Source organism: Dendropsophus ebraccatus, chromosome 12 (assembly GCF_027789765.1).
Source record: "Dendropsophus ebraccatus isolate aDenEbr1 chromosome 12, aDenEbr1.pat, whole genome shotgun sequence".
NCBI lineage: Eukaryota > Metazoa > Chordata > Amphibia > Anura > Hylidae > Dendropsophus > Dendropsophus ebraccatus.
The window spans coordinates 47,022,648-47,046,892 of record NC_091465.1 but is presented as its reverse complement, the minus strand read 5'-3'; the positions used below and the strand labels follow the sequence as shown (position 1 = coordinate 47,046,892).

The 24,245-nt window shown below is 43.2% G+C and overlaps 1 protein-coding gene across 3 annotated transcripts in view; it reads left to right on the top strand.

The window, feature by feature from the left end:
- Positions 1 to 21,170, top strand: part of FAM83E (family with sequence similarity 83 member E) — a 64,821-nt gene extending 43,651 nt beyond the window's left edge. For all 3 annotated transcript variants that reach the window (XM_069948232.1, XM_069948229.1, XM_069948231.1), the window contains exon 6: positions 18,164 to 21,170. In XM_069948232.1, coding sequence (XP_069804333.1) covers positions 18,164 to 18,394 — 231 coding nt within the window. In that variant the 3' untranslated portion in view covers positions 18,395 to 21,170. The remainder of the gene's footprint in view (positions 1 to 18,163) is intronic.
- Positions 21,171 to 24,245: the final 3,075 nt, after the last annotated feature.

The window sequence follows — 24,245 nt, the reverse complement described above, 5'->3', positions numbered from 1 at the left end:
TAGCCAACCTCCAGCAGCTTCCATAGACTGAAGCAGTGGCATGTAAGTCCGACTCACTGCTCTATTTTAACAAAAGAATGAGTTTCCCGTTCTAGCGATTTAGGGGGGGGGGGATGGCTGACAGTAAGACCCCTTGCCATCAGATAATTATACCATATCCTGTGCATAGGGGTTAATTGCATGGCATGAAAAAGATCAGTGAAGTTACCACTGAGGTCCTTAAAGGGGTATTTCGGTAAAAAATTTATTTGTTACAGGATAGGGGAAAGTAGAGATCGTGGGGGGTCTGACCCATGAACCCCCGGCTATCTCTGTATCGGACCCCGCAGGCTCTGTTATGAATAAAGACCCAGGTCGCCACGTGACCCGTAGCTCTATTCTTTCTTAATGAGTGACGAAAAGAGCCTCCTTCGGCGTACTTGGCTGTTTCCGTCGCTCCATAGGAATGAACAGAGCCGCGGGTCATAAAAGACCAATTCAGGGGTTGGACCTGCCCGCGATCTCCTACTTTTCCACTATTTTGTGGATAGGGGAAAAGTTTTTTTTCCCCCAGAACACACCTTTAATATTGCTCAACACGGGTCTGTGGCACTCCTCAGTGTGCCATTCCCCTTCCACTCATTGCTCAAGATATGTGTTGTAAAAAAGAGCCAGGAGAAGAGCGCTCTCAGCGCAGTCCTCTCCTGGCTCTGTGTCACGTGCTATGTCTATGACAGTCTATGAGCCTGACTCTTTTCCCTGACACAGAGCAGGGAGTGGACCGCGCAGTAGTTCAGGGCTTTGTGCACAAAAAAGAGATATCAGTAAGTTAGATTCTTCTTTCCCTTTAAGCTTTGGTAACTAACTGAATCTTTGGCCCAGATGAAGGAAAGTCTAGCCATGATTCTGAATGATGACATAATTTTTTTCAGATCAACTTGTTACCCATGTTTACAATTATATTCAGCCGGGAAAATATGTCCCTTTCTTTTCTCCTCATGCATAGTGATCTTTGAATTGTGCTCTACTGTGTGCGGTTTCCTCCCTTGTCTAATATTCCCTCCACCTTGTTCCAATATTTACTCTGCAGGTCCAATAGATTTCTCCGTTTGTCTATATAACTTTCAGATGCATTTAATCTTTTCATCGGCATGCAGTAATATAATGAAAAATAAGATGCAGTAAAGTAAAGCCAATAGAAGTGAGTTGGTGTTTGAACCTTTGGTGGATGACATATGTCATGACTACACTTCCACAGCATTAATATAGGTCAGGATAACACATTACAGATTAACATATTTTAAATAATTCATCAAAGCAAATTCCAGCCGTGCCAGAAATGAAAAAATATTTTGTACGTCTGCACGATGAGATGAAAGCCGGCTGCTGTTTCTTAATAACTACTTCACTCTAATTTCTCTATTTACACATTCAAATGGCTGGTATCATCTGAAGAATCATTAATCCATTCATTGGAAAGGGGAGTTTAGGAAACGTAAATCCCCGATGAAAACGTTCCAGAGCACAGACTCTATACTTATATTAATATATAATGCTGAACTTCCCAGAAATTCTAGGTTACAGCATTCATACGTGACTTACTGGTTAAGTAATAAATAGTAGTAAATAAAGCCTACAGAAGGCTTTGTTCACAGGTGTTCACATCTATCATTTATAACGCAAATCACAATGCAGTGCGGAAGGACCTACCCCCTTACAATTGGGTCACCTGGGTTTTGCAACGGAGTCTCTGAACATAGACTTAGGGTACTATTATATGGGCCGACTATGGCCCGATCATTTTAGTAAACTGTTAGATCAGTGCTAGTTTAATGGACCTATTAGATGGCCCGATAATTGGGCAGTAAGGGTGCATGGACATAGTTAGCGATGTCCATGCAGCCCTTGCCAAAACACCTTACCTCTCCCCGCTCCCGGTCTTCTCTCTTGTGGTCCACAGCTTTCCAATCCCAGCGGCTGCAGAGTCTGAGCGGCCAGGAAGATGACAGGCTATTCAGGCGCTGTTTCCGTCGGGTCCGAGAAGCTGTGAAATGCAGGAAAGAAGACCAGGAGCAGGGACAGGTAATATGTCAGTTGTTTAGGCAAGGGCTGCATGGACATCGTTAATGAGAGGTAAGGTGTCCGGTGTTTGGGGGATTGTCAGCCTTCGGCCACTCATCGCTATTACACACAGCGATGTGCCGTCGTCACCTGACAATTTTAGGTCCAAACCTAAAACAACGATCAGCCGATGATTATTGTCTCTATTACACCAAGCTATTATTGACCAAATCAACCCGATTCAGGCCCTTATACTGGTGATATCTTGTAGCATTCTACTAATCACTAACACCTTCTTGGTAATTATCCTTCCAATCTGTTTCGTAATCACTTATGTATTCTAGAGAAGAGATCAGATGGACACTAATAGCCTCATTTTTCCATCTACCCTCGAATGGTGACAACAGGGCCGCCATCAGGATTTTCGGGGCCCCATACAGCCAAATTGTCTGGGGCCCCCCCCCCCACTAACGAAAACTATGGAACGTATCTTTGACTTAGGGCTGGCCTTTGGGGGGTGCGACCTGTGTGGTTGGCACAGGGCACATCACTCCCGGCTAGCTGGGGTGGGGATGTAGCGGCAAACAAACAGCACACTTAACATACAAATTGAAATTAGATCTGCTTTGCAACTAGAACCCCCAGCATGCCTGGTCAGCCGATGCTGATATATATATATATATGGATGTAGTATACACATATATATATGCTGGATATAGTATACACATACCATACAGCCTGGATATAATATACAGATACCATACAGCATCACCCCTCCAGACTCCATGTCCACAGAAATCAACACACACACACACATCCTCTTTAATATGACCCACGGATAGAACGCCGCCATCACGGTAAAGCCGATGCCGTGGTATGTTTTTAGAACTGCGGCCCGATTCCCGTGTACGGCGCCGTTCTATCCACGGGTACCGTGCTAGGTCTGAAACACAGGAGGTAGCCGGCTTGCCCCAGTGGGCGGAATCCCCCGCCTCCCTATGACGCGGCTCCATTGATTATAATGGAGCCCCGTCATAGAGGGGAGGGAATTCCCTCCCACTGGGGCAAGCCGGCCCGCCTCCTGTGCTTCAGACGCATTGTTGCATTGGTCAAGCACAGCAGAGCCGAGTTGTCGGTTACATTGGTCAAGCACAGCAGAGCCGAGTTGTCGGTTACATTGGTCAGGCACAGCAGAGTTGTCAGTTACATTGGTCAGGCACAGCAGAGCTGAGTTGTCGGTTACATTGGTCAGGCACAGCAGAGTTGTCAGTTACATTGGTCAGGCACAGCAGAGCTGAGTTGTCGGTTACATTGGTCAGGCACAGCAGAGTTGTCAGTTACATTGGTCAGGCACAGCAGATCTGAGTTGTCGGTTACATTGGTCAGGCTCAGCAGAGCCGAGTTGTCGTTTACATTGGTCAGGCACAGCAGAGTTGTCAGTTAGATTGGTCAGGCACAGCAGAGCTAAGTTGTCGGTTACATTGGTCAGGCACAGCAGAGTTGTCAATTACATTGGTCAGGCACAGCAGAGCTGAGTTGTCGGGTTACATTGGTCAGGCACAGCAAAGTTGTCAGTTACATTGGTCAGGCACAGCAGAGCTGAGTTGTCGGTTACATTGGTCAGGCACAGCAGAGCTGAGTTGTCGGTTACATTGGTCAGGCTCAGCAGAGTTGTCGGTTACATTGGTCAGGCACAGCAGAGTTGTCAGTTACATTGGTCAGGCACAGCAGAGCTGAGTTGTCGGTTACATTGGTCAGGCTCAGCAGAGCCGAGTTGACAGTTACATTGGTCAGGCACAGCAGAGCTGAGTTGTCGGTTACATTGGTCAGGCACAGCAGAGTTGTCGGTTACATTGGTCAGGCACAGCAGAGTTGTCGGTTACATTGGTCAGGCACAGCAGAGCTGAGTTGTCAGTTACATTGGTCAGGCACAGCAGAGTTGTCGGTTACATTGGTCAGGCTCAGCAGAGCCGAGTTGTCGGTTACATTGGTCAGGCTCAGCAGAGCCGAGTTGTCGGTTACATTGGTCAGGCTCAGCAGAGCCGAGTTGTCGGTTACATTGGTCAGGCACAGCAGAGCCGAGTTGTCAGTACGGTAGGGACTGGTTCAGCAGTAGCAGATTTATATACTATACCAGGATGGGGGCACACACACACTCTCTCTCTCTCTCTCTCTCTCTCTCTCACACACTCACACACACACACACACACACTCACACTCACACTCACTCTCTCACACACACTTACTCTATGCAGGGAAGCTCCAGGACCCATTCAGTCTTCAGTGCTCCTCATACAGCGGCTCCTCCCCTCCCCCTCATGTTCCGACCTTACAGCAGAGACGACGGCAGCCAGGGAAGTTTGTGAGATGGAAGGAGGGAGGGAGGAATGAGGAGAGGGGGAGGCAGGAGGGAGGAGAGAGGAGAGAGGAGAGAGGAGAGAGGAGAGAGGAGAGAGGAGAGAGGAGAGAGGAGAGGGGCCCGCTGCATCTACCTGTCATGTGGGAGAGCACACCGGCCGGAAGTCACCAGCTCCACACGAGCCTGGGAGCTGCTGAGGAGGGGGCCGGTCCATTGTGGAGGGAGGGGGGGATTCTGGTCCACAGACAGTGCAGGGGGGAGGAGGGCCTAATGATTTTAGTTAAGTAGAAGGGGCCCCTTACATCTGCGGGAGCTCTCCCCTCTCCCTGCACTGTCTGTATACCAGGTTTCTCATAAAAGTAAAGTGTGTGGGAGACCCGGGCCCCCCCATAGGCCGGGCCCCATACACCTGTACTGCCAGTAATGCCCTGTTGGCGGCCCTGGGTGACAACCTAATACACTGTCTATACCTTTGTAGATCAGTAAAGTTAAATAAATATATTACTTCAGACCTCACCAACTGACTCTATATAACCTAAAATTTACTTTATCACTTTACATATTCCTTGGCTTTATGCTCTTATTTCTTTATTTATTATGTGCATATTAAAAATATCTTTCAGTGCCACCCGCTGTAATAAAACGCATCTCTTCATGCTTCATTCGCTAGCTTAGAGGCCAAGAAGCAGATGCTTAGGGAGCAAAGCCCCTCAGCCACTAACAAGTTACTTCATTACATGCTAGATCTAGTACCTTTTACATTGTACTTAGTTATTTACCCTGAATAACATGCTCTTCACTACTACCTGTTCAGTACTCTGCAGTACCTTGCCGCTACTAATAGTATTGTGATAGCAAGAACAAGCAGAGGTAAACATTGAAGAGGTTAGGATTGCCCTACGATGTACCCCTTTAAAGGAAGCCCTTTACACTTGTTAAAATGAAGGGCAGTCAGCTCACCTCAGTAGTTGCATGTCGGTCACAGTCTATTGCAGGAGGGTGCACGGTTCCAGCGATAGCCAGTCGCAAATTACATGGAAAGTGAAAAAATAAGTGATGGTTCCGGCACTCCAAAAAGGTTAAAATCCAATACTTTATTTCGTAGAAGTCATAAAATGGTGCTGCAGGATAACACCGACGCGTTTCGCGCGCATGCGCGCTTAGTCTTGGTATAATGCATACTACGTGTAACACATGTTTAAAAGCAAAGCAGCCTATCGTAACAAAGCAATTCAACCTGGGATACAGGTGTGAGAGCAACTTAGCATAATTGTAATGTGAGACCAATGTGGGCGTGAGAGAGATGCAGGCAAAGGGAGCCGAACAAAATGTGCGGCGAATGCCGCATAATGAGAAAGGAAAGGTCTGAATAGGGATAAAATCAGGGATGTAAAATTAGATAAAAGGACTAAGGAAGAAGGAAAAAAGAAAAAGAGAAACGAAAAGCAGAAGAAATAAGAAGGTTGTACAGATGTGGGTATGAAAACATGAATGTATATCTCTAACTGGACATGTTATATGAAAAAACCACATATGTGTATGAAAAACAGTAGAATAATATAATAATGGTAGAAATGTCGCATATTCTTGCAAGTGGATATTAACAATAACATAAAAGCTCAGTAAGTATAGTGGTACAATAAATCATTTTTGAAATTCAATCCATTTGGAAAACGGGTATTGAGTTTAAAAATGTACTCAGCTTCCTTGTGTAATAATGCTCGCTGTCGATTCCCCCCTCTCACAGCAGCTTGAACTATCCTAATACCGTAGAATGTGAACGAGGACATGTTGCCACGATGTTGCTCAAGAAAATGTTTAACTGCACCAGAGGAGCTTGTAGTATGGCCCTTTTTAATGTCTGTTACGTGTTCACTAATTCTTCTTTTTAATTTACGTATGGTGCAGCCCACGTATTTTAAGTGACAAGATCTACACTCGATTATGTACACAACATGATCACTTTCGCAACTAATGTTGTCCTGGATTTTATAGGTTTGAGTATTGCCACTGTCAGTGTACGTACTAGTGGGAAACATGTATCTACACATATTACATCTTGGGAGTCCACATCTGTGGCAGCCCAAGATGTTGTGTGATGAATGGGTGTGGAGTGGAGATAAAATGCTGGGCGAAAGTTGATCACCCAATGTGTGGCCTCTTCGTGCCACACTGCGGACTCCTCTATCAATGATGTCGCTAAGAACTGAGTCTTGTCTAAGTATATTTAGATTTTTATTTAGAATCTTAATAATTTGCGGATACTCAGTGGAATAGCGAGTGGAAAAAGTTACTGGTGTATGTGGAGGGGTTTTGCAGTGTGCCGTAATATCATCCCCATTTTTTTTCTCTTGTAATAGTGTCACTCTAGGTCTACGAGAGACCAATTTTAGGGCTCTGTTAATATGACTATGTTTGTAGCCACGGTCAGTCATGCGTTTGCATGTTGCAGCACTTTGTGTGCTGTAAGTGTCGGGAGAGGAGCAAACCCGTTTGACCCGGGTGAGCTCCCCAACCGGCACTGATCTGACAGTATGGATTGGGTGATTGCTAGTGGCATGTAACAGCGTGTTACCAGCAGATGGTTTCCTGAATAATGAGGTGTCCACTGAGTGTGAAGCGGAATTAGCTGTCAACATAATATCCAAAAAGGAAATATACTCAAGGTGAGATTGGTGAGTGAACTGCAAATTATTGTCATTGTCATTAATGTACCGCAAGAAATCAGTGACATTTTCTCTTCTCCCCTGCCACACAATCAGCACGTCGTCAATGTAACGACCGTACCAACGTATGGCAGAGGAGAAGGGGTTAGAATGGCAAAAAATGTACCGCTCCTCCCACCATGCCACGAACAGACCCGCCAACGTAGGTGAGAACTTAGCTCCCATAGGGGCACCTTTGATCTGAAGAAAAAATTCATTATTGAAAGTAAAATAATTATGTTTTAACAGAAATGAGGTGCAATCCAGGATAAATTCTCTTAACTCAAAACTGTAAGTGCTGTAGCGATACAAATGATGTGCAAGTGCTAGGAGGGCCTGTTCGTGGGGGATGGAGGAATACAAGGCGGAAATATCACAACTGAGCCACATAAAGTTGTCTTGCCAACCAAAATTTTCAAAAGCACGTAATACACTGCTGCTGTCCTTTACATAGCCAGGTACTCGGGTGACAAGAGGTTGGAGTAACCCATCCACCCATGCACATAATTTTTCTCCCAATGAGCCCACTCCAGATATAATGGGGCGCAGGGGTGGAGGGGAAACTCCTTTGTGCACCTTGGGAAGGCCATAGAATACAGCATTCATAGGGTGGTCAGGTATTAGATTGAGAGCATCCTTGTCATTAAGGATGTCAAGGGCAATGCCTTCTTCAACTATGGCACAAAGACCTGGTTTAAAGGCAGCAGTGGGGTCACCAGGCAGTTTCTTATATGTTTCTTCATCCATGAGGATGTCATTGGCCAATTGTATGTACAGATCCCTGTCCATGAGGACTATCTTGTCGCCTTTATCCGCCATTTTCACTATGAGCTGCGGATTATTGTTCAATTTTTGGATGGCTCGTCTCTCATTGGCAGTGATGTTAGATGCCAAGGGACAAGTACGGCTGGCATCAGAGAGTCTCCTAAGATCCCGCTCCATTGCAAATTGGAAGTTGTCGAGGGCCTCAACTCTCGACTTGTAGGGATAGTAAGCTGGGTTAGTATGAATGGCAGGAACATTGTGTATGGTTTCACTCCCTGTTGTTCGGCTCTCATACTCCAGATCCAATAATTCCACCAGATTCACTTGTTCACAGAATAGAAGATTATTGAATTCATTATTCATGTACTTATGTTGCTGGGACATAGAGCTTGGTGTGTGATCTTGCATGAAGAAGTGCCTTTTAACAGTTAGGAGTCTTGCCAATTTATTCACATCCATAAGTGTGTCGAATAGGTTGAAATGACTTGTGGGCACAAAAGATAAGCCTTTAGACAGTAGTAGTATGTCTTCATTTGTAAGTTGGACTGAAGATAAATTAATCACATTGCTGGTCGATTCAATATTGGACGCCGCTGGTGTGGTGTCATTGGTTAACGTTTCTTCCCTTTGGTTGTTTTCTTTGGAGGAGGTTTTTTTGTGTTTTCTTCCTCCTCTCCTAATTCGTTTTTTGACATCCCAGCCCCAGCATTGGATTGAGCCTGTCTCGTGGTTGTGGTGGCTTGGGTATGATTGCGTGCACCCTCCTGTTTTTTGGGGGGATTGTATTTTTTGTTGCTGTTGTTTCGTCTCCTGGGGGTAGGTTCATCCGCGCTTGTGTCTGATGTACAGTCGAAATCAGATTCTTCGGACCTATCTGACTCTATTGAGGAGAAGCTGACATGTCTAGCATCACGTGTTCTAGATTGTGAATTTTTCTTTAGTATGGAACGCGGTTTGTAGCTGCGGTAACGTTTCCAGGTGTAAACCTGGTTGGAGGAATAATCCTCGTTATCGCGTTGAAATTTGTTTTTCTTTACCGATATAATGTAGTTTTCCATTTCCTGTATTTTGGTTTGCATTTTAGAATTTAACTCTTCGTATTCTATGGTATCCGAAAAACAATGTAAAGATGCTTTAGTTTCCTGTACTTGTAGCTTTAAATCCTTGAGTTTCTTCGCCTCATACTTGGTGATGAGACGAATTAGTTTCAGAGAACATTCAGTCAATGCCGCTTCCCACTCTGTCTGAAATTCATCACAAAAGATAGTAGTGGGATTTTTGTAGATGCGGAGACCTCTGGGGATCATGTTTTTATCTAGATATGTCTTGAGTGTGCTGTAGTCCCACCATAGCTTGAGCTCTTGTATGCATTGTTTTTCCCATTTCTGGAACAATGTTTTACATTCTGGATTTAATTCCCCAAGAAGGTCAAACACCATGGTGAGCTTGCGCTCCCTCTCCCCCTCTATGTCTGAAACTTCAGATGTAATAGAGGGGTTAACATTGGAATCAACATTGTGTCTGTTAGCAGGTGTAGCCATGATGAAAAAGAAAAAATTGTATTTTAAACCAAAGCTCAGTTCAGACTCGGATTATGCGGTAGTTGCGTTTTTTTTATAATATAAAAATGGTGTTACTGTTTCGTAAGCGGCTGTGACCACCAAATTGAAAAGTGCTGTATGATTTGTCCCTAGGAGATACATATATAGCAGGATAATCCTTATTTGTAAAAAAAAAAATCTCTCACTATGGGAAAATTTGTGGGTATGAGAGGGAGACGCGACTGAAATGGCTGTAGAGTATACAAGAAAAAATGAAGGGATGGGTTACTCCAACCTCTTGTCACCCGAGTACCTGGCTATGTAAAGGACAGCAGCAGTGTATTACGTGCTTTTGAAAATTTTGGTTGGCAAGACAACTTTATGTGGCTCAGTTGTGATATTTCCGCCTTGTATTCCTCCATCCCCCACGAACAGGCCCTCCTAGCACTTGCACATCATTTGTATCGCTACAGCACTTACAGTTTTGAGTTAAGAGAATTTATCCTGGATTGCACCTCATTTCTGTTAAAACATAATTATTTTACTTTCAATAATGAATTTTTTCTTCAGATCAAAGGTGCCCCTATGGGAGCTAAGTTCTCACCTACGTTGGCGGGTCTGTTCGTGGCATGGTGGGAGGAGCGGTACATTTTTTGCCATTCTAACCCCTTCTCCTCTGCCATACGTTGGTACGGTCGTTACATTGACGACGTGCTGATTGTGTGGCAGGGGAGAAGAGAAAATGTCACTGATTTCTTGCGGTACATTAATGACAATGACAATAATTTGCAGTTCACTCACCAATCTCACCTTGAGTATATTTCCTTTTTGGATATTATGTTGACAGCTAATTCCGCTTCACACTCAGTGGACACCTCATTATTCAGGAAACCATCTGCTGGTAACACGCTGTTACATGCCACTAGCAATCACCCAATCCATACTGTCAGATCAGTGCCGGTTGGGGAGCTCACCCGGGTCAAACGGGTTTGCTCCTCTCCCGACACTTACAGCACACAAAGTGCTGCAACATGCAAACGCATGACTGACCGTGGCTACAAACATAGTCATATTAACAGAGCCCTAAAATTGGTCTCTCGTAGACCTAGAGTGACACTATTACAAGAGAAAAAAAATGGGGATGATATTACGGCACACTGCAAAACCCCTCCACATACACCAGTAACTTTTTCCACTCGCTATTCCACTGAGTATCCGCAAATTATTAAGATTCTAAATAAAAATCTAAATATACTTAGACAAGACTCAGTTCTTAGCGACATCATTGATAGAGGAGTCCGCAGTGTGGCACGAAGAGGCCACACATTGGGTGATCAACTTTCGCCCAGCATTTTATCTCCACTCCACACCCATTCATCACACAACATCTTGGGCTGCCACAGATGTGGACTCCCAAGATGTAATATGTGTAGATACATGTTTCCCACTAGTACGTACACTGACAGTGGCAATACTCAAACCTATAAAATCCAGGACAACATTAGTTGCGAAAGTGATCATGTTGTGTACATAATCGAGTGTAGATCTTGTCACTTAAAATACGTGGGCTGCACCATACGTAAATTAAAAAGAAGAATTAGTGAACACGTAACAGACATTAAAAAGGGCCATACTACAAGCTCCTCTGGTGCAGTTAAACATTTTCTTGAGCAACATCGTGGCAACATGTCCTCGTTCACATTCTACGGTATTAGGATAGTTCAAGCTGCTGTGAGAGGGGGGAATCGACAGCGAGCATTATTACACAAGGAAGCTGAGTACATTTTTAAACTCAATACCCGTTTTCCAAATGGATTGAATTTCAAAAATGATTTATTGTACCACTATACTTACTGAGCTTTTATGTTATTGTTAATATCCACTTGCAAGAATATGCGACATTTCTACCATTATTATATTATTCTACTGTTTTTCATACACATATGTGGTTTTTTCATATAACATGTCCAGTTAGAGATATACATTCATGTTTTCATACCCACATCTGTACAACCTTCTTATTTCTTCTGCTTTTCGTTTCTCTTTTTCTTTTTTCCTTCTTCCTTAGTCCTTTTATCTAATTTTACATCCCTGATTTTATCCCTATTCAGACCTTTCCTTTCTCATTATGCGGCATTCGCCGCACATTTTGTTCGGCTCCCTTTGCCTGCATCTCTCTCACGCCCACATTGGTCTCACATTACAATTATGCTAAGTTGCTCTCACACCTGTATCCCAGGTTGAATTGCTTTGTTACGATAGGCTGCTTTGCTTTTAAACATGTGTTACACGTAGTATGCATTATACCAAGACTAAGCGCGCATGCGCGCGAAACGCGTCGGTGTTATCCTGCAGCACCATTTTATGACTTCTACGAAATAAAGTATTGGATTTTAACCTTTTTGGAGTGCCGGAACCATCACTTATTTTTTCACTTTACACTTGTTACACTGCCCCCATTGATGTCTGCATAATATAACAAAAGAGACACCTGATATATACAGTATATTACACTGTAAAGACTGCAGCATGCCCATCCCTGGCAGAGAGAAGTCCAGTATATTCAGTAGGGGACACTCCCCCTGCAAACCTGGTTATGATTAACAGTTTTTTTTACAATGCACGGGTACAGAGAAAAGCATGTCAATCATAAGCTGGTGAGCAGGGCGAGCTGCACCTGTGCACAGTGCAGTGCTTATAAACTATTGTACACATTGGCACAAGCAACAGGCCCACTGAGCGTGTCTTTGGTTATAATATGCTGCCGAAAGTGGGGGCGGGATAACAAGCATGAAAGGTTCCTTATAAGGCTGTGTTCACACATGAATAATGTCTCCCATTACAAGATAAATTATGACAGGGGTGCCAGACCTGTCAACGACTTCAACTATACCCAATGGACCCTACTGTATATCTTCAGGCACCAAAGCGGTGTCGCTTTTACAGGAAAAAACATTGCCCGCCTTCCGTTATTTTCACCATTTTCCCTCTACACCGAAATGCTGATGAACTGCCACTGAGCATTGGAGACCGACTCGGCACAGGCAATTCAAAGTTATCTCTGGGGGGGGGGGGGGGGGCATGACACACACCTCCTCTTCTGATCCAGGCACACCTCCTCTCTTATCCAGGAATACTGGAGATGTGCCTGGATTAGAATAGGCGGCATGCCTGGATCTGAAGAGGAGGCGAGCTTCATGGGGGAAAGGAGATAACTTTGAATTGCAAGCCTCCAACTGCAGCTTATCAGGATATCAGTAGCCTGTTTTGCTCAGTGTGAACGGGCCCTAGAGACGAAAATAACGGCAACCAAACAACTGGTTGAGAAAAGCTGCACACCAGCTGATTCTACGTCGGCTGGTATGTAAATCTCAATATTGCCTGTTAGATGGTACATTCACTTTAACCCCTTAATGACCCATGACCTATCTCATACATCATGGCGCCGTTTAGGGACTTCAGAGAGGGGCTGCGACCCCCCCCCCCCCCGCTGAACCGCCGTGATCCCTGCTTTGTGTGGGCGATCACCACGCCCACTAATAATGACATTTAAATGCAGCTGTCAGACATAAGACATTTAAATGCCCTCCATGGCCCCTCTGTGGAGGTCTAGTGGAGGAATTCCCCCCCCCCCCCGATTGTGGAGGGGGGATCCCTTCTCTTTACCCGGCCGGGCCTCAGTGTCGGAATGACTACCGGCTCAGTATTGTATGTGTCTGGTTTGCAGCAGACCAGAGTAATAGAGCACTGATCTAATGGATCAGTGCTCTATTATATAAACAGCATTGATCTCAATGGGAGATCAGTGCTGTGTATATAGAAGTCCCCCAGGGGGCTTCTAATTAATATGAAAGTTTTTTTTTTTTCATTTTTTTAATAATAATAAAAAATCCCCTCCCCTAATAAAAGTCTAAATCACCCCCCCCCCTTTCCAATTAAATAAATAAAAATAAATAAAAAAATAAACATATTTGATATTGCCGCATGCATAATCGCCCAAACAACTGAATTATCATATTCCTGATCTCGCATGAGAAACGGCGGAAGCACAAAAAAAGTCCAAAGTGCATAATTGCGCATTTTTGCCCGCATCAAATCCAGAAAAATTGTAATAAAAAGTGATCAAAAAGTCGCATTTTTGCAAACATGGTACCGATAAAAGAACAGATCATGGCGCAACAAATGACACCTCACACAGCCCTATAGACCAGATAAGAACAGCAGTTTAAGCATGGTCATAGAGCTATTTCAAGGAACATTTAGTTTTTCAAAAGATTAAAAAATTTTAAAAGCCATCAAATAAAATAAAAGTTATACAAGTTACATATCATTGTAATCGTAACAACTTGAGGAACATAAATAACAGTTCAGTTTTACCATAGGGTGAATGGCGTAAACACGAACCCCCCTCAAATAAAAAAAAAATGTGTTTTATTTTCATATCATTTTTTTTCCACTTTCACAGTTTGTTTTTATACAAAAATTAAGTCTGCCATTGCAAAGTTCAGTTAGTGATGCAAAAATAAGGACTAATGTGGGTCTGTAGGTGAAAAAATGCTCCCTCTATGGCCTTTTAAACTTGAGGAGGAAAAAACGAAAGTGCAAAAATGAAAATTGGCTCAGACCTTAAGTATTCTTTACTATACTGGTTGTTATTGTTGCCAAGACAGCACCTTGAATCCAGGCTAGATGCCAGGCATGGCACAATATCTAATCTGCCCCACATTCCAGCCCTGCCCATCTTTACATTGATCATGTTACTTGGCTACTTTAATTTCACCTTTATTAAAAATGACTTATAGAGGACCTAACAGTTCTGAGGGAAAATGCAGTGAGGGTGCTTTTACACAGTGCAGTTTCCAGTTACACAGTACAGCTAACAGCTCATTAACTACATGCTACAGTTATTGACAAAAAACAATTCACCAGAAATTGTACAAAACCAACAGGAAAAAAAGAGTAGATGTAGCATCTGTTCATTACATTACCTAAATTATGATGATCCATACCATACTGGGGGATGTCCGTGGTTAACAGACTTCAATGGGTTTAGAAACTTATCAGGATTTTCTGATCGCAAGCCCTGATAAATTTTATGGTTGTGTGCATAAGGCCTAAGGATCCTTCTACACCTAACGATTTGTCAGCCGTGGGCCTTTACATGGCAAGACAAATCAAGTGGCTGGGCTGCACGACTTTTGTATCATTCGTGCAGCCCTGGGAAGTTTCAAGATCACATGCAGTGCATACTTACCATCTGTGCAGCTTGAGATTCAGTGTTTGGGCTGTATCTTCAGGCCCTGCCTCCTCCAGCTGACACTCATTCTGGAGGAGGCGGAGCCTGAAGATACAGTGTCCAGAGGACTGATGATCTAGATGTCAGTTCACAAGCAGCATGGATGGTAAGTATACACTGCTGCTTTTGATCTGGAAACTGACAGCACAAATACATACATATCTGTGTTGTCAGTTTCCTTTTATCATTATCGGCCTCACATAACCCTGTTTACACAGGAAGATGTGTTGCCGAAAAGACACGTACCGTATCGCAGCAGATTTGACTACATGAATTAACACAGCATTAAATCCGTACTGTCAAATCTGCTGCGGATCCGCAGCAGATTTGATGCTGTGTTCATTCATGTAGTCAAATCCACGCGAAAAACTGGTGCGATGCAGAACGTGTAAAGCTACCCTTAAAGCGGGCTCAAAAGTCCGGATCAGCCGAGGGGTCCTCAGCTGATTGCTATCTCTTTTACTCTGGCCGATTATCAGCCGCCCAAACGTGTAAAAGACCCTTAAGAGACCCCTCAGCAGTCCTGCTATCAGTGCCATTCTTTTGCAGTGCACTATCCCGGCTCTATGCACTGGGGGTGAGTCCGCTGCCCCCCAGTGTAAAGATTTTCCCTCCCCTCTGTGACGCGCCTCCAATGAGTCTAATGGAGTCGCTGCACTGCAAAAGAACGGCAACGAGTATGGGAACCAGGCGGCTGTTCAAAAGAAGGACCATGCCACCAGGATCCTCGTGCCAGTGCAGATTACCTAATGTAATAAAAAAAAAAATGGTACATTCACTTTAAATATGCTACCATGGTCTTCTCCTGGCTCTTTCTCCTGAGCCATGAGACCCCAATCAAAACTTTTGACATGTCCTATTTAAGGAGTTAGTTTTTTTTTAAATGACATCTCATTACAAACACACAACCAGCCTGCATCAGCCTCAAAAGAGCAGTGAGCAGAGTGCACTAGTGCACTTCACTTCCCAGGGCTGTATTAACAACTGCTGCTGCCCTAGGCACTAAACCTGAAGATGCCCCATCTTCACACACCGATTGGCCTTACCAGACCTGACCAATACCACCATACCCCCAACCCCCCTGGAAAAGACACCAGATTTACTGGCAAGTCTGAACAGGAGCTGGAAGACTAAAAAAATAAAAACAAAAAAAATATTTTTTTCCTTCCCCTGCTCCCTGGTGCTGCCCCCCTGCAAGGTGCTGCCCTAGGCACCGGACCACGAGTGCCTAGTGGTAAATACGGCCCTGCTCCATGCAGTGGCCCCGTATGATTTGCTACGGCATGCTTTTCCAAGCTTGTTCTGCATTGGGGGTTTCAGCAGTGAATCAGTCAAAACTTTTTCCACATCCCTGTGACGTTTAAAGGAAATGCGACCAGGGACTGAAAGAGTGAAAATTTTGTGAGTTATGTATCTCTGTAGCGTTAACTGTGAAGAAATGTATTGTACAACAGAGGATGTACAATAAGATCACTGCAACTGAACTGTACTGAGTCACTGATTCATATTACTACAGTATGAACACTGTAGTGTATCAATAAATAGTGAACTAGCGCCCTCTGTCTGCCTTGTGCAGTATTACACAATAGATTACTTTTAGAGATGAAAGAAACTATAGTAATTTCGGCATTGACTCCCAACGGCTGGCGAAAACGGATGCAGCCTGAGATCCACCTGGAAAACATGGATGATATCTCTATTTGTCTATTAATAAGTCCTACTTTTCAACAGTTTTCTGAGCCGCAAAATAAAATAAAGTACTATATTGTTAAAAATTGTGCTTTAGGACAATTAGTTAGGGCCCTATTACACAAATTGATTATCGGCCGTTACGGACATGTTGTGTAATAGAAGGCAGCGATCAGTCGACATGAACGGTGTCGGCTGATCGTTGCTGTCCTTTGTCTTTCAACATGTTGAAAGACAAATGACTAATATAGCAGTGATCAACTGCCGTCGCCCTGTGGAATAGGGGCGGCGGCAGCAGACCGCTGCTATCTGCTATGGCCTGCCTGGACGATAAAGCAATCATCCGGGCAGCCCCCCCCCCCGCCACTCCCTGTGGCCCCTGCTGTACTCACCCGCTTGCTGCCGACACGGGTAATAGCGGTGGCAGTAAGCAGGGAAAGAGGATGAAACGAGCGCTGACAGCACTCATTTGCTCCTCTCTGTCGTCCCGTGTAATAAGGGCTTTATATGTTAGTGCGACTAAACTGAACAATCTACAGCTAATATTATTATCGTATTATAATATAATATATTGTCATAATTCTCATAATAATATACTTGGCAAGGTCCATTCTGTTCAGCCTATTTCCTATAATGCTGACTTAGAGGAAGACAAACAATGGTGTCTTATCACTAGAGAAGCAAAAACACACAGATACATGGACAGAGTTCACTAACCTGGTTAGGTTGTGCTATCATCAATGATTCAAAACAAAGTCCAACTCAGTCTGTGAGAGATAAAGGAATAGGCACTCACCCCAGTATGTAAACTCTCCTTTATTTCAGATAATCTTCATTAAAAACCGCAGGAAGAGGGAGCATGGCAATCAGGTCACAGTGACGCACGTTTCGTGTTCAGCTGAACACTTCCTCTAGCTGGTGATTGACCAGCTAGAGGAAGTGTTCAGCTGAACACAAAACGTGCTAGAAGCAAAAAAAATTAAAAAAATATTCTTCAGACCTCTAGAATGTGGATCTTTACATGAACTCTAAACTAAAATCAAACCAGCTGCTGCCTGGTAGGGCTATAAAATAGTAAAATATACTGTATTCACCTAGACCACCGCAGAGCCAACTCTTTAATCGGTCCTGGACCTCTGTGAGCAGAATCATATATCACCTACATTGTTCTGTGCAGCTGATCCAGAGATATCTTGAATAACATGGACAATAAGTAGTCCTCTCCATTATGTGCATGAGCCCAGTAGTCCTTGTTATTGATGAGAAGCAGAAAACTCCACCCACCAGCTGCTGATTGGCAGTTATCTATCTATGCTGTGTCTAGGCAGTCACCTGTCAATCAGCAGCTGGAGGGCAGGGGAAGTGGTATGGCAAGTATTCTATTCTCCTGCATATTATGAGAATGGATGTGGTATCTAATAAGATTATAATCAACCTATGATTGACCACCATGATTGTGAGAACAAAGGGACCTGCTTATTCATAGTACAATGGTTATCACATGTGATCAGCTGTGAATAGAAAATTGGTAAAGAACTGCTACACCTAAAGCCCCTATTCGATGGGGCGATGTGCAGAGCAAGCGAGCGCCAACCTGTCATATGGAGGGGGGGGGGGGGGGGTCAAAGAGTCTGTGAGGAATGAAAAGTGGAATCTGGTTGGTTGCTAGGGACAACTGAGCCAGTTTCACTTTACACCAAGTTTGATAAATCTCCCCCATATTATCTAATTTGTTAGCTTTATCATACCTTTTTATTTTTCCCACCAGAACAAATCAAGATGGTCTATAAAGGATACACCGGCAATGCTATTGATGCGACAAAGAGCTTTTCCTGAAGACAACAGGCCTCGAGAGACCAACCATATGTCATTTCAGTCACCAAATAATATGACCCCAGTAAGACTACAAGGACAGCTAGTGCATGGTGTGTCTACAACGTCATTGCCTCGACCATGGGCTAATAACTCAAGACAACTCGGAAGACTAACATACTATTGACAATGAAGATATTTTGTTCCGTTTCATATTTACTGGTAAAAAAAAAAAAAAAAAAAAAAAAAGATCCAACCTTGTTTTTTTCCCTAAAATCCTAGGCTGGATATTTGACATCCTACCTATTTTTATCCAACAAGAAAGAAAAAAGTGATGGCACTGCCTGGCTCTCCACTAGATGGCACTATCTCAGACTGGGTCCGGTATGTGGTGGTGCTCAATCTGAAATAAACATGCTGTATGAACAATGAATAAAGGATAAAAGGAGGCACTCACCAGCAGTGTATTCAGACCATCCGGCTTTTATTGCTGTGCGCAATATCTCCATCCGCTGCTGAATATACTGTCTTGGCAGTTTGCCCATTGATATGAAAGGAAGCTTAGAGGAGATACAATTTTATGCTTCTATTTTAGTCTGTAACCAGTCATTTCCTGAGATGTTCAGGATAAAATGGTGGTTACTGTGTGCAATGAAGTAGACTGAGAAAGAAATATGACAACGTGCAATACCTTGAGTTCTCCCGACACTTGCATTGGTCGCTTCATTTGTGGTCTTCATAACAGATTCCATCATATTTGCAGCATGTAAAGCCATTTGGTGTTGTAAAACCAATGGACACCATGACAAAAGCTCAATTATAAGTCAATGGCACCTGTATGAATAATTGTCAAAATAGAACATTGGAAATGAGAATGGATATGTAAACAGAGACTCACATAGACTTTCAGGTTGATTCCACTTTACTCTCTTCATGATTTGCAAGTTTTCATACTGAAGAACACATTGATGCAGAATTTTTGATGATGTATTACTAATATTATAAAAACTTTCAGCCCATTCTCTATCTTTTTTTTTATACACAGATCATTTGCTTGCTATCTTTTTGGTTCCTATATAGTCACCCCTTGCTTTGTGTACCCGAAAGCTACGTTGTTTTGTGCCACCACTCCCAGACAGAAGCCATGTACTTGCTAAGCAACCTGATCACAACAGCCTGAAGATTTCACAAAGGGAAGAGAAATGTATTGGAGAAATATAGGATTATACTAATTAAACCTTATGTACATATTTACAGAAGTCAGGCTTTAACTACATACAGTAATGCTGTTGTTACAAGGAATAATGGATATGGGATTGGTGGAAATAATTGATACTGATAATAGATAAAGATGAAATCTAATACAAAGTGATGCAAGAGAAAACTAGTTGGACAGCAAAAAAAATAAAAATAGTAAAAATGCAATTACTTTCTTCAAGCAGAGCTACATGGAGACTTTTCTAGTGCAATTGCTTGCTTATACCTTAGCTCCAGTCAACAACATTGTGTACGACTCATTTTAGTCCTGTGGACTGCAGGTGTTTGAAGGATTAATTCAAACAGCAATGTTATCTATCAGCTGTATATTTGCACTGACCCATTTATTGAAATGGGTAAATCGTGTCGCAACTGCACAGCCATATAGAAAGTCTCGTTGTAGCAGTTGTTTCATGTAATGGATTGTTTTTACTACGAGATGAACTCCAGTTCGCAAAGAGGAAAGTAAGACAGCAATCTATAGACTGATTCCTTACTGTTTACAAAATAAAGTATCACACCCAAGGAAAAGCAAACAGGCAGCAGCACACAAAAGGTTACAACATTTTATCATTGTTGTTCTAAGGCAGTAAGGGTGTAATACGTTCTTGGTGGTTCAGAGTGGGGAATTGGCAAATGATGGTGGGGCGGTTAATGCCAGCTTCCTCCAAGGTCTAGTGGAGAGCTTTAGGTAAGTAGAATAGTTTATATCTTACATCTGCTGGCTTGCTTACCTAAAGAATCTTATGGTGTGTTTACACAGATTTATCTGACAGATTTTTTAAGCCAAAGCCAGGATTTAAGAAGAGGAGAAATTTCAGTCTTTCCTTTATTACCTGTTCTCTGTTGATAGTCTGTTCCTGTCTTTGGCTTAAAAAATCTGTCAGATAAATCTGTCTGTGTAAAAAAAAAAAGTTTGACTGGCCACAGAGACATGCCAAAGATTTGATCAGTCAGGATTTGGGTGTTCAGACCCCTCTGATCATATTTTATTACAAGTGGCTGATCGCTTTCCTCCCCACATTATTGCTCTCCTTGTCTTGTTTTAGGAGATAGGCTCTTGTAGTAAGATATGAAGAGCACCCAAGCATTTCTTCCAGCTCGGCTCATGGCGTGGCTTTCAGCACAGGGACATTCCAAGGCTATGTGTACATACATAAGAACATTTTTTTTTTTAGCCGTTTACAGCTCGAAATAGGAATAATGGGGTGTTTTGTCTGGCTGTTTACTGGGCCATTTTTAGTCCTTTTCTAAACTGAAAATGAAGCTCAAAAATGAAAATGAAGCTCATTTACTCGATAACCCGCCCGTGTAAAAGGGCCAGTGATCACAAGGTCATGGTGAGAAAAGGGCCCTATGGCCGGAACCCTGTCCTAACGTGCACTGATCATACAGCTCAGTAGAAGCGAAGACCTAGAGGACCCTTACACCTAAATGTTGAACAAGCACTTTGTAACATAATGAACTTTAATGGAAATAACTATTCTCTTAATAGCATTTTCCCCATCTCTTTATTTCTGCTTTGTTTTTCATAATTTTATTTTTTATTTTTTGTGCAAATGGATTATGTATAAAGCCAATATGAATGGCAGCTCATTTATATTACACAGAATCTTACACTCATAATAGTAAATGTATAATTTAAAATTGATAATAAAATGTGAACTAAAAATGTATTATTGATTAAAATTAATAATTTACTGTAATTTTTTGTACTTTCATGTGTCCTTTTTTTATCCATAAAAAGAAATTTACAAAGCATTGAATTCTAAAGTTGATCATACACATAAGATAGTTGACAGCCTTTCTTTCTGACTGCACATTTAACTCGAGTTAGCATGCATGCTTTATTCACTACAACAATGGGAGGGCCTCAGCCCTCATGATAACATGGTAAGTGTGTTTATCCCCGTCTGCATAAACAGACTAAAGCCCCTATCACATGGTGGGGGGGAGCAAGCGAGCGCTTGTCACATAATTCCCTCTGTGTAAAGGTACTCTAACCTAATATGTATTGGCAGCCACTGCCGCTCAGCCATGTAGATGTCCAAATGCTGGCCTATCCATTTTTACTTTTCTTTATAACATTAAAATGTATATATATATATATATATATATATATATATATATATATATTGTTGTCCTATTCAATAGATCCATAACAGGCAACTCAAACTCTGGCCTAGGGTGCCCATATTATAGATAGGTATACTCAAGGAGGGGACGGAGGCAATCATGTGTTCTCATACTGACATGTTCCCCAGGCTGTGGCTCTACAAATCTCATCATGCCCTGACAAAGGCTGCCCCCCCCTCCGTACCCTTTTCCCCATGTATTGTGCCTGCTGCCCCATGTACTTTAGTCCCCATGTATTGTGCCTGCTGTCCCCTGTATTGTATCCATTGCACCTAGTGTATTGTATTGTAAAACAGAAAAAAAAGGAAAAAATTGGTCAGCTCTCCTAGAACACTGTTCACACTAGGCAGGAGCACGTTGCCATGGCTGAAATAGCAAACACACAAAAACACAGAAAAAGGCAACAGCTCACCGCAACAGCAAGATACAGACCCACCATAGACATGAAAATGATTAAAAGCAGCCCCCCCAACTGCCCAAAAAATTCCCACAAAAATAATGAGTCTCTTGGTTACCATTTGCAAACAGCGTAAACTGCCTCACCACGATAAGGTGGACTCATATCGAGGCAGACCCTACACTGTATGTACACTATGGCCTCTCCATGGCGTATAATACGCCTATGCTCTGGGCATGCAAGATCCGTCTAATGCCTGCAAAAATAATTGCATCACCTGGGTGAGACAGGTGGAGTGCACGACCAAATAGAGGCAGCCACTCCCCCAACTGGAAAACAGAAAAAAAAGGAAAAAATTGGTCAGCTCTCCTAGAACACTGTTCACACTAGGCAGGAGCACGTTGCCATGGCTGAAATAGCAAACACACAAAAACACAGAAAAAGGCAACAGCTCACCGCAACAGCAAGATACAGACCCACCATAGACATGAAAATGATTAAAAGCAGCCCCCCCAACTGCCCAAAAAATTCCCACAAAAATAATGAGTCTCTTGGTTACCATTTGCAAACAGCGTAAACTGCCTCACCACGATAAGGTGGACTCATATCGAGGCAGACCCTACACTGTATGTACACTATGGCCTCTCCATGGCGTATAATACGCCTATGCTCTGGGCATGCAAGATCCGTCTAATGCCTGCAAAAATAATTGCATCACCTGGGTGAGACAGGTGGAGTGCACGACCAAATAGAGGCAGCCACTCCCCCAACTGGAAAACAGAAAAAAAAGGAAAAAATTGGTCAGCTCTCCTAGAACACTGTTCACACTAGGCAGGAGCACGTTGCCATGGCTGAAATAGCAAACACACAAAAACACAGAAAAAGGCAACAGCTCACCGCAACAGCAAGATACAGACCCACCATAGACATGAAAATGATTAAAAGCAGCCCCCCCAACTGCCCAAAAAATTCCCACAAAAATAATGAGTCTCTTGGTTACCATTTGCAAACAGCGTAAACTGCCTCACCACGATAAGGTGGACTCATGGAGATATGGAGAGGCCATAGTGTACATACAGTGTAGGGTCTGCCTCGATATGAGTCCACCTTATCGTGGTGAGGCAGTTTACGCTGTTTGCAAATGGTAACCAAGAGACTCATTATTTTTGTGGGAATTTTTTGGGCAGTTGGGGGGGCTGCTTTTAATCATTTTCATGTCTATGGTGGGTCTGTATCTTGCTGTTGCGGTGAGCTGTTGCCTTTTTCTGTGTTTTTGTGTGTTTGCTATTTCAGCCATGGCAACGTGCTCCTGCCTAGTGTGAACAGTGTTCTAGGAGAGCTGACCAATTTTTTCCTTTTTTTTCTGTTTTCCAGTTGGGGGAGTGGCTGCCTCTATTTGGTCGTGCACTCCACCTGTCTCACCCAGGTGATGCAATTATTTTTGCAGGCATTAGACGGATCTTGCATGCCCAGAGCATAGGCGTATTATACGCCATGGAGAGGCCATAGTGTACATACAGTGTAGGGTCTGCCTCGATATGAGTCCACCTTATCGTGGTGAGGCAGTTTACGCTGTTTGCAAATGGTAACCAAGAGACTCATTATTTTTGTGGGAATTTTTTGGGCAGTTGGGGGGGCTGCTTTTAATCATTTTCATGTCTATGGTGGGTCTGTATCTTGCTGTTGCGGTGAGCTGTTGCCTTTTTCTGTGTTTTTGTGTGTTTGCTATTTCAGCCATGGCAACGTGCTCCTGCCTAGTGTGAACAGTGTTCTAGGAGAGCTGACCAATTTTTTCCTTTTTTTTCTGTTTTCCAGTTGGGGGAGTGGCTGCCTCTATTTGGTCGTGCACTCCACCTGTCTCACCCAGGTGATGCAATTATTTTTGCAGGCATTAGACGGATCTTGCATGCCCAGAGCATAGGCGTATTATACGCCATGGAGAGGCCATAGTGTACATACAGTGTAGGGTCTGCCTCGATATGAGTCCACCTTATCGTGGTGAGGCAGTTTACGCTGTTTGCAAATGGTAACCAAGAGACTCATTATTTTTGTGGGAATTTTTTGGGCAGTTGGGGGGGCTGCTTTTAATCATTTTCATGTCTATGGTGGGTCTGTATCTTGCTGTTGCGGTGAGCTGTTGCCTTTTTCTGTGTTTTTGTGTATTGTATTGTACTTTTGCCCCCACCCCCTTCTCCCCATGTATTGAGTCTGTTGCCCCTAAAAAAAAACTTCATTGCTGTTCCAGGCC